At 37.4% G+C, this 11,585-nt stretch overlaps 1 protein-coding gene across 1 annotated transcript; it reads right to left on the bottom strand.

Moving 5' to 3' along the window:
- Nucleotides 1-492: 492 nt before the first annotated feature.
- Nucleotides 493-11,112, bottom strand: GPR63 (G protein-coupled receptor 63). Its single transcript, XM_003204337.4, is given in 3 exon segments — nucleotides 493-5,054; nucleotides 5,057-5,945; nucleotides 10,996-11,112. Coding segments are annotated over 2 exon segments (1,257 nt in total). The 5' UTR covers nucleotides 5,802-5,945; nucleotides 10,996-11,112; the 3' UTR covers nucleotides 493-4,542.
- Between the last annotated feature and the right edge of the window lie 473 nt (nucleotides 11,113-11,585).

Below are 11,585 nucleotides of genomic sequence, written 5' to 3'. Positions count from 1 at the left end.
CAGAGCGCTGTTTAGCCAACGTATCAAAGTGCATAGAGTTGTTTGCCATCATTTGAGTCAGCCCTGCCTTCCCCCTGTCCTGGTTTCATTCAACACAGTGTTAATAGTGCACTGACTGTTTGAGAGTTGTTGAGCAATTGGTGTGTGCCCAGGGCCACTCAACTGGGAAAAGCTGCCACAATGACGGCGGGGGGAGGCCGCATTGCCAGCCATGTCAGGCTGGAGCTTGGACATGCTTCCTTAGCATCTGGAATATCCACCTCCCTAGCAGGGGTTCTTTAGGGATACGCCTTGATACTATCATGATGTATCATTAGTCTTGTAGAATTTCTGCTACATTGTTTGTTAGCAGAAAATTTTCCCCAAAACAGACAAGATGCTGAGCATTTTTCATTCTACTAAAAATGAGAAGTAATCCGTCACCTACAAACATGCAGCACTTGAATCATAAAGGTCACTGTCTTGTATTGAAATGAATCATGCCATGCAGTATCACTGTTTGTTTCATTTATTGCAAAATAAGATAATTTTTATTACTTCATCCAAGCTATATGGTAGCACACCCAGTTCAGTCAGTATCTTTTGGAAGGTTATTTTCTTCTTACATCTTCAGCTTCTCTTTTACTCTACAGTACTTCTATTATTTTGGATATATTGACATTTCCACTTTCTTATAAGAGAACATTCTGTAACTTTTTTTTTTTTATACACACACACAAAAAAAAACATTTTGTTTTAAAATGAAATTCAGAAAAGCAAGCTTATACTGTGATTTAACTTACAAACAAAATAAGGAGTTTGAATCTAGAAAACTGGGCATTAAACTGAAGGCAACTTTTACTTAGCCTGTGAATGCACACATTCACAGCAATTGTATTGACTCTTGCCATTTTATTTTTTTTTTGACAGTTCATATTTGTTTTTTCCTTTTTATTTTTTTTTTTCCCTTCAGGTATGTTCACAGGTGTAGTATGTACAGAAAAGACAACACCATTCCATTTAACAGGTTCATTACAAACAGTAATTCAAGATTTCTTCGTATCAGAAAATGACTACTCAAAAAAAGATCAAACCAGTTCATAATGTCAAAGTAGTGGCTCCTAGAAAACTGGACCTAAGAAATTCTTCACCATTCCAACCGCAACAAGCTTGTGCTCTTAATGTTTATTTTTCACTTAAAAATAATTCAAAATCTCTTTCAAGGAGGGTACTGAGAATGGTTTGAGAATTAAAAGTCTCAACTGGTTACAGAAAGACCACTGAAATCTTGCAGATGTCTATGCATATGCCCAAATTTAAAAGATAAAAGCATTCTGTATACAAAATAAGAAAAGAACAGAAAGCAGTAAGAGGCGAAACAATTTTCTTCTCTATATACATATCCTTACATGAGTAACAAATGCCAAAAATACACAACTGAGTACAAAAGAATCATTTTAGCAACAGATTTCAACAAATGAGTCTCATGTAAGCAGCATGCTTTGGCAGAATTAATTAAACTGAAACATAACTGAAAATACATTCATTTCAATCCTCCATACCAAATATTTCTGAAAATGTAATGTAAGAATAGAGTTCAGTAATAAGCATCACTTTTGGAGAAGACTATAATTTCCCAGTAGAATCAAGAAGTTTCAATTTCAGTTTTTAAAATTCCTTCTTGATCAAGTCCACCAAAATGCCTCAACAGACCTGATCATGCAAGCACATATGTGTTTTAACATTACAGACACCAACAAAGTTGAATTTATCTTGGCGAGATCACAAACAATAAGACTGAGCAGTTTAAGTGGTGTTTAAGTTGGTCCTAGGACTTTAGCTGTAATTGTCAAGGCACTGCTCTAAAGACCATTAGACACAATAGGCCAAATGATTCTGTAAACATAATTACCCTGGGGATACTTCTCTACCATGCTGTTTCTTTTCTTGAACACCCTTCTGTTTATTGGATGCTCTGATCATCTCTAAAGTCTACTAAGTGTGGATACTGCATCACCACTTCAGTCATATTTGAATTTGGGCTACACTATCAGGGTTTCTTTTCTTCAAGTATCAGCAGACCCAGCTTTGAGCAGAAACCCTGGTATAGCAGGAATAAACAAACAGCAGGTCATTCAAACAAATTAACATCCTTTGATGTTTGAAATTTCTAATTCACAGCAAGCACTTATCAGAGATTATGAAATCTCACCACAATGTTTTCTTCTTTTCCTTCAAGAAAGTACTTTCACTAACTTTCCTGTATTACTCAATCCTGTTTCGTTCTTGAACTACTATATTTTACAACATTCATTTAAGCCCCACATTATAAGCTCTGGAAGACAGCAAAAAATATTTGTCCCTGCCATCTTAGATAGCGTATACTCTCACTGTATCACACTAGCTCTAAGCACAATTTTGCTGCTTACAGAGATAACAGGGATGGCAGCTCTGAAACAGAAAATCCATACAACCCAGGTCATAAACTTTTGCTATCAATGTAAATGTAACTGAGAAATAAAAGCTATAATGCAGACATAATAAAACATTCTTCTACAGTTCTGCAGGGGAAATCCTTTACTATCATTTTTAGTGGAAAAATCTGTACCATTAGTTAGTTGACAAAAAATAGAAAGCAGACATCAATAACATCACCATCACCTGGATTCCTTTACAATCCACAACCTCCACTTGCAGGATTTTTTTTTAATGTAAAAAAAACAACAAAAAAAACCACTAGAATTCAGAATGATTCCTTTTATTCTCCTAAAATGTAAAAACTGCCACCAGTTTTGCCAATAATTGTCAATGAGGGGAATGGAGATCATTGTTAAATTAGTTCTTGACTGAAGAAAAACAAAACCTGTGCTATAAATGTTTAGCTGGCCTCTGGAAGCAAGCAGTCCCTGGATATCCACACTGTACAAGGCATTTTGTTCATACAATTAGTTCAATACTTATGCAACAACAGATAAAATTGCTATTTGCTCCTTAAATCTTCAAGCATCCACTCCTAGACTCAGAGCAACTGGCAAATCTCTCTTCAAAGGCCAAATCTAAGTCTTGATTTTACTTGCCTCTCATTAAATATTTATTTAGTTGATTAAAAAAAAAAAGTGTGAGCCTAGACTGCTATCATCAAGGAAAACATCTGTCTTCCTACTTTCCAAGCAGGTACCAAGGTAGCCTGATATTAATCAGAATCACGGTTTGGCATTTCAGGGAGAGAACCCGATGCCTAATGCATGAGAACAATACAGTAAACTCTTGAGGCAGCAGGCACTACGGAGGGAAAGGGGGAAAAGAAAAAAAAAAACAGCATAAAGTATCCTCAATGGGAATATGGGAATTTAACTCTAGCACTAGCAAAATTTGCTGGCCAGCAGTTATTCATTATTATTAGGTTTCAGTTCAATACTTACACTGAAAAACAAGCAATGAGGACTTTCTTCCCTTCTTTATAGACTAGGTCCTAGCCTCAGGTATGGTTTCTGCTATCCCAAACTCTATCTGCATAACCTGGCAACACGATTTCAGCCGCATGGAGCATTCCTAGCCCTGTGTGAGTTTCACGCAGAAACAGTGCTATTTCAACACAGTGTGAACTGTAAGCACAAAGTCAACTCCTGATAGCTTTTCAAGAGTATCATTAGGTTTGAGTAGCTTCTAACAACCCAAAGTAACTACAGCCTACCTCTTTCCCCCCAGACAATTTTCAAATGAACTCCTTTTTTTCAAAATCTCATTTTAGCCTAGACCTCAGGATATGATATTTCCACTCCTTTCTCTCCCTCTGTCTCCTGTTTTTTCCTCCCAGCTCCCTCAAGAACTGCGCAGTTGTTACTTTTGAACAATTGTTAGAAAAAAAAAAAAGTAGATCTATGATTGTAATTGTAGCTACAACATAAATTGCCCTCCTAGAGCTTACATGGGATTTTCACTGAAATTCACCAATATAACAAATAATAACAATAACGCCCCTTCAGTACAGAACAAAATATTCCAATGGAAAAAATCTATAGCTTTTTTTTTTTTAAAGTGCACAAAAACATTAATGGAAATATTTTAAAAAAACCTGTCCTACAACATCACATCAAAACTTCTGAAATATTGTTAAAATTAAATAGAAGTTATCTAATGAGACTTTTTGGCTCCGTTATATTGGCAGACAGCAGCAACATTTTTTCAGAAAAATTACACCAACTAAATATACTGTATCTTAGCAGCATAAAAAATCCCTACAATTAGATGCAACAGCAGGCCTCGTAAGCACAGGCCTGACAAAATGTTACAAATGCAATTTTTGTTTAAAAGAATGGATTTCCATGGAATCCCAGAGGTAACATTTGTTATTTTCTTTACATTGTATTCTGGTAGTAAACCCAACTATAACCAATTACCTTCCTTCTGTCTTTCCTCTCAAAATTGCACAGAGTACTGGAAAATTTTATCAAGTTATAAGATATGGCCACAATGAAGAAGCCATATAGAAACAAAACAAAACAAAAAGCCCGGAAACAAGTTATCCCAAACAGTAACAATCATTGTCATACAACAGCAGCTTTACACTACTGACCGATGCTCTCCACACACATAGATGGCACTGGGTCGAATGCGCCGCCTTGTATGGCCAGGTAGCTGTGGCAAAAACTTGAAGTATTTAGGCATCAAGTCTAAGCATGCATCATGAAACTTCTTAATCCTCCAGTAGTAAATCAGTGGGTTCAGTGCAGACTTGAGGTAGCAGAGCCAGAGGAGCCAAGTGCTTATCTCAAAAAAGTTGTGCTTGTAGTAGAAGTGGCTGTTGAATGTGGCAATAAGGCTGTAAGTGGTGAAGGGTGCCCAACACACTATGAAAACAAGGAACAAAATCAAGATGGTGGTGAAGGCACGAGTTTTAAAGCTCATATCAATGTTCATCTGAAAAGGTCTCTGTAAGCTCATGAGACCAAGTTTGCTGGCCTGGCTGAGGCATATGCTGTCAGGGTGGCTATGGATACGAACTGCATTGTGGCGGACGGTGTTGAGTATGCCCATAAAGGAATATAGCATTACCAGGAATGGAATAAAAAAGAAATTAGCAAGATAATTATCACATATGCTTGGTAGCCTGGGCTAGTAGAGTAGCCAAAAACACACTGAGGTGCTCTCGAGGGTATCTGCAGATTAGGATTCCCTACTGATAATGGAAAAGCAACAACAAAGGATGCTGCCCAGGAAATCACAATGAGAATCTTTGCGCGGTAAGGTGTCAGTTTATCCTGTCTCTGAACTATAATAAGAAATCGGTCGATGCTAATGATAAGAAGAATTGCTACCCCCTCTATGACAAAAAGCCAAAAAAACATGGCAGAGACTCTGCAGAAGATATCCCCAAAAATCCAATGAGTGGTAATGATTGTTACCAGAGCAAAAGGCATGTTCAGCACTGCCAGCAGCATGTCTGCAAAAGCCAGGCTTGCTAAGAGAATGTTAATTGCAGATCGCATGGCTGCCTTCTGGTAGACCATGAGGCATACAACAAAGTTTCCAAGGAAAGAAACCAACACAATAAATATCATAGCAGCAGCAAGTATGATCTGGAGTGGCAAACCCAAGCTCCTGAAAACTTCTTGTGATGGCAGGACAGCTGTAGTGTGTACCAGGAAAGTACTTCTCTCAGTGGTGAGCACAGCACCTGAACTATATCTCAGTGGCTGTGTTGTGCCACTACGAAGTAAGACCTGGGGAGTGGTAAAATTCGTATAGGAATTTTCATAAACAATAAAAGTAGCATTTGAGGTCCCAGAATTAGTTGGTGTCAACATTGCTGAGAAAACCATTGCTTCAGGAAGAATGAAAGCAGAACCAAAGGTCTTCAAGGCATTTCAGCTTGTTCAGGCAGTATCTTATTCCATGTCATTTACCAAATCTGAATTAAACATCCAAAAGCATCAAAGCTCTTAAATCCATGTCTGTACTTCCATCTGAAAAAGAAGAATTAAAAAAGAAACAAAACAACAATAAGATTCTCTAAAATCAATGGGAACCAAATGAGTACTTGCCTTCCTTAACGACAGAAGTAATCCTAACACATCTTTACATTTTAGATTGACACCTTTTACTTAAGCACACGTGAGAGGAGTCTAGTAATATTTGGTCCTTATTATTTAAAGATCCTGCTCCTGAAATCTTGCTAATATTGTAAAATGCTCTCATTCACCAGGCTTTTCTCTGTGATAACCAGAACTGGAAAACTTTTGTGTTCAAACTTTACTGACAAAGAGTGAATAATTCAAATCAATATAGAATCATAGAGTTATTTAGATTGCAAAGTCCTTCAAAGATCACCAAGTCCAACCTATCAAGCTGACCTACCAAGTCCTATTGCTAAACCAAGTCTCTTAATGTCACAAGTCTCGTTAGTACCTCCACTTACTGGGCAGCCTGCTCCAATGCTTGACTGCCCTTTCCATGAAGAAATTCTTCCTAATGTGCAATCTAAACATCCCCTGGGACAACATGAGACTATTCCCTCATGTCTATCATTTGTCACCAAAGAAAAAGAGATCAACAGCTTCCTTTCTGTGACCTCCTTCCAGGTAGTTGCGGAGAGCAGTGAGGTCTTCCCTTATCTCCGTAATGTCCAGATTAAACAACTGCAGTTCCTTCACTGGCTCCTCACAACTCTTATTTTCTAGTTCATTTACCAGCTTTGTTGCTCTTCTCTACTACTACTGCTCTAGCAATTCAGCATAGTTCTTGTAGTGAGGGGCCCTAAACTGAACACCGTACATGAGTTACAGTCTCACCAGTGCCATGTAAAAGGGGACAATCACTTCCCCGGTTCTGCTGATCATGCTATTTCTGATGCAAGCCAGGATTCCATTGGCCCTCATCACAACATGGGCACATTGCTGGCTCATGCTCAGCTGTCAGCCAGCGCCCTCAGGTCTTTTGCTATCAGGCAGCTTTCCAGTCACTCTCCCCCAGAACTGTATCATTCCATTGGGTTCTTATGACCCAGGACCCACCACTTGATCTTACTGTATGTCATGCGAACAGACTCAGCCCATCGATCTAGCCCATCCAAAGCCCTCTGCTTGAAAGTAAGAAAGTAAGTGATACTAAGGATGCGCTCAATCCTCTCATCAAGATTGTTGAAAAAAATGTTAAACAAAACTAGCCACATTAATGAGCCCTGGGGATCACCACTGGTGACTGGCCACCAACTGAACTCCGTTCACTGTAACTCTGAGTCCAGCCATCCAGCTAGTCCTTCACCCTGCAAAGTAGGCACTTGCCCAAAATAAGAATGGCCAGTTTCTCCATGAGAATGCTGTGACAAATGGTACCAAGTGCTTTAATAAAATTTCAGGTAAACAACACCTACAGCTTTTCCATCATCTACTAGGTGGGTCATCTTGTCGTTGAAAGAGATCAGGGTAGCCAGGCAGGACCTGCTCTTCATAACTTGTGCTGGTTGCTTACGATCACTATTTATCCTGTATGATGACATTTAAGATAATATGCTCCATAATGTTCCTGGGAACTGAGGTCAGACTACCAAATCTGTAATTGCCTGGATTCTCTAGTATTTAAATAATCTCATAACTTCATGATTTTGCTTTGAAATCACCTACAGCTGGAAGCATTAGTAATATTTCCAAACAACTTACATAATACCACTATCACCTACCTGCCTGTTTGCTAGGCACTGAAAAGTGAACTCATCTGAGCTTCCCTACATATTTCAGAATCCCTGGTTTCAAGTCAGTCAACACCAAATGCCTTGGGAAAAAACAGGTAAATCATCCTAACCTGCTGTTCATTATCAAGTAACTCATCCACAGGATTAAAGTATTTCTCAATTTGTTTCACTTAGTGACTGACTCACATCAATGTATAGGAAACTAATTCTTTACTTGCTACAACCCTCCTCCCCTGCAGCAAACTTTGTTATGTTTAACTGTATATTCTCTTTTTTCCCTGTAAATTTAACCCTCAGACATTATGCTGATCTCCCTCCCTCATTGTTATGCTGATACAGTGCAACAGTTCCTTTTAGAATTTACAGTACTGTCCTATGTATTTATCAAATATTCACTGTTTTTACAGACAAATAAAATGCAAAATTGCTGAGAGCTCCCCAGGAGCTCTTTATAGAACTCCTCTCTACCTTGGACTCCTATTATCTTGGGCTCACAGAGTACTCTGGCATCTAAACAAGCTGGAAACCAGAAGTATTCTATGTCTTTAAAAAAAATAATAAAAATCACTACAGCCAGAAAGACAAAGTGGGATTCCTCTCATTCAGTCTGGACAATAGCAGCAGTCACATTCAGGCTGTCTTCGTGATGGAGGGCAATCAACGTCCTCCATCTCTAACACTGTGATAAATCTGCGTGACTAATTTGAGATGCCTGTACTTGATAACACAAATCCTACTCACAATATCCATTCATGTTCTGTTTGGTACCAACACTGGGCGCAAGTGAAAGGAGAAAGGAGCTATCCATGTACAATATATATTTGATACACTACCTGCTACAATACACATTCATGGCACCACTTATCTTCAGTTCAATTCTGCTTTGTGTGATCTCCATTCAAAAGTGACTGAAAAAAGGTACCACAGGATCATTACAGAATTGTTAGTGGCACAGAAAAAGTGAACGATCGCTGCCTCATAAGGAGTAGGAGAAGCCAAAGGAAACGATTATCCTAAAATAGTGAAAATATTAGCCACAGGATTCTGTGAATGCCGTAGAACTTCCGTGAGTTCAGAAGGCAAATTAAGAGATAATTCACATGATCTTAATATGGATGCTTATAACTGAAAGAGGTGAATCACCCTGCTTTCCTCACCTGACTGCAAAGGCTGTGTGACCATTTCAGGCAAATTGGTTATGTTCTTTCTTGGGTATCATACTTCATAAAAGTCATTAGCATTCAGACAGCAGGTTCAAAAGGATCTTTTCTGTAGCAGTCACATACATATTTTATATTCACAGGGCTTCTGCCATGAGCATTCACACAATTATTAAACATGCACCTCATATTCTTCCTTTCTCATGTATCTTCCTACCCCCTCAACATATAAAAAATTACGTAAGGACAAAAATATCGAATGAAAGAAAGGGACCAATAACATAACTTCATAGGCATTTAAATCCAGTCCTCACTGCTTTTTGAAAAAGACAGATCCTGTAATTTCAAAGCCAGAGTCACTGCTGAATGGTAACAGCACAGCTTGTGAAAGATCACCATGCTGTGGTAATGTAAATAGGTACGCTTTTTGATGATGAAAGTACTCAAGCAAGAGGCAGATATCTTTTTGTCACAGCATTCTCACTTTTGGACCAATTCTTTTCAGATTCAAAAAAGCTTCACACAATCACTTTTTTCCACTTCTGTGCTGAAAATTACTGGGTATGCAAATTTCCTCCAAAGAAAGGTTCTCACTCATATGCAACTTTCTTTTTATAGACATAATAGACAGAATTATTTCAATGAAGTACACACTTAAAGCTAAATACCACACAAATTCTATTCATCAAATATAATTATTGCTAGAACTACGGTGTCTGTTTTTAACAGTTTTAGAAGCTAAAAGATAAATACATTTCTGTTCAAAATCTGGGTAGCATGCTGAACCAGAAATAAAATATTGTATCTTACATGCAAATACATCAAACAAAACCAGTAACTCCAACATAGCCAAAACAGCAAACTTCCTACTTTTAAAAACAGTATCACAGTAACAGTTATGTTTAACATAGATCAGAACATGCTATGGTGTGCTGCCAGAATGTTCAATGATTTATTAAATTTATCTGCTAAAAGTAAGCATATTTCCAGTATTGCCCAGATTCAAGATTTGATCCAGCATACAGAAGTCATCTTTCTTCAGAAACTTAAAGCTCACAGTGCCTGGTAGAGTGCACTATTTCTTGTTAATGTGTTATGTAATCACAAAAGAGAACCCGCTGCATCTTTTTGCAGCTGCTAAAATTTTGAAGTTAAACGTGGCAAGAACAAATCATTAAGACAACCATAAAAAAGTAAAATATTAGGAGAAAATTAAATCAAGTAGGAGGGTCAAGGGCTTATTTTGTTCAGAAAAATATATATATATATATATATACATACATACATAGACAGAAAATACTGAAGCATGTGTTCTGTCATGCACCATTATTGAACAAAGAAAACTAAAACCCCATTTCAATATGAGTTGAACACTGTTTCTCATGTCATTAAGAATAAGCAGAGACACATTGCAGTGGAATGCCTTCTACAAAAGCCAGTGCAAAGGGTGAATCGAAGCACAAATCAGCAGGGACAATGTTCTCTTACTCATTTGAACCCCCTGAAAGGAACTAGCAGCTTTCAGTTGTAATAACTATTTACATGTCCTAAATTGAAACTAATCAACTGTAACGCACAAAACTACTCACAAGAAGCATTAGTTTAATTTAGAAAGTTTTCCTCTTTTCCACTCTATAAATATTACTGCAGAAATTTTCAAAGGGAAGCATGGTGGGGGAAGAGCCACTTCTGTTTGGGGTCATTACGTACAACTAATTGACCTCTTGAGGATATTTATTTCTATCCTTAGTTCAGAGCCATTAACTGTCAAGAAATGCCAACCATGAAAATCATTATTATTATTCTAAACCACAAACATGCAAAATGTAATTAATAATTTTATATTCTCTTGAAAAAAATCATGTTCTCAATTTGTAGCTCATATGAAAGGACTTACATATTTTTAGTTCATTTCTAGTCCCAGACTCTTTCCTGTTCCCAGCTTTTCCCACAAGTTCAACAGCCATATTAACCATATATGTTGAATAGGAATACTCTTGAAGAGCTAAGTAAACAGTAAACGCTGAAAATATTATTGAAAACATGATCTTCACTTCTATCTTTGCCTAGTTATTAATATAAGACTATCAAGTTAGAAGTTTTCTAAATACTTTGCTTCCTAAATTTTAAGTGGAACTTTGGACCATACATGCAGTCACTACATACCAATTTTGACAACGGAGAAAAAAAGTATATGAATCCAGACAGGCTTCCATGAAGAACAGGAATCATAAGTCATCTTGTGCTGTTCTGCTCAGCAAATCATTCCTTTTCCAAATAACCTGTCCAAAATAAATATATATATATATATTGTTGACATTCACAAAGAATAAGAACAGAACTACAACAGTTTTTCCTGTAATAAAACTTTATTTTTTTATTGGGAAAGGTAGAATACACTGTGTATCCTGACAAAACACAGATCACATCTCTGTATTTTACAGAAGGTACAGATCTTATGCAGGACAGTTTCATTAAGCCAAATTGATCCTCAGGTCTCGGCCGTGGAACATTAAAATCTCAACATTTAATACTGAGATATTCCAGGACTAGTGCTGCATCCTGTTTTAATTTCACCCAGATATGTGTAATTAGTTTGGCAACAAGTGTACCAAAATTGGTTGCCACAAGTCTTATTCAATCTGTTAAACTACACATTTAGTCTAAAACATGAGAAACCTGAGGTTGAGACCTCAAAAGCCTCTTAGAAAAAATGCCATTTAACCTCACAGGATACTACTGAACATCACAAATAA

Source organism: Meleagris gallopavo, chromosome 2 (genome assembly GCF_000146605.3).
Source record: "Meleagris gallopavo isolate NT-WF06-2002-E0010 breed Aviagen turkey brand Nicholas breeding stock chromosome 2, Turkey_5.1, whole genome shotgun sequence".
NCBI lineage: Eukaryota > Metazoa > Chordata > Aves > Galliformes > Phasianidae > Meleagris > Meleagris gallopavo.
This window is presented reverse-complemented; position numbering and strand designations above follow the sequence as displayed.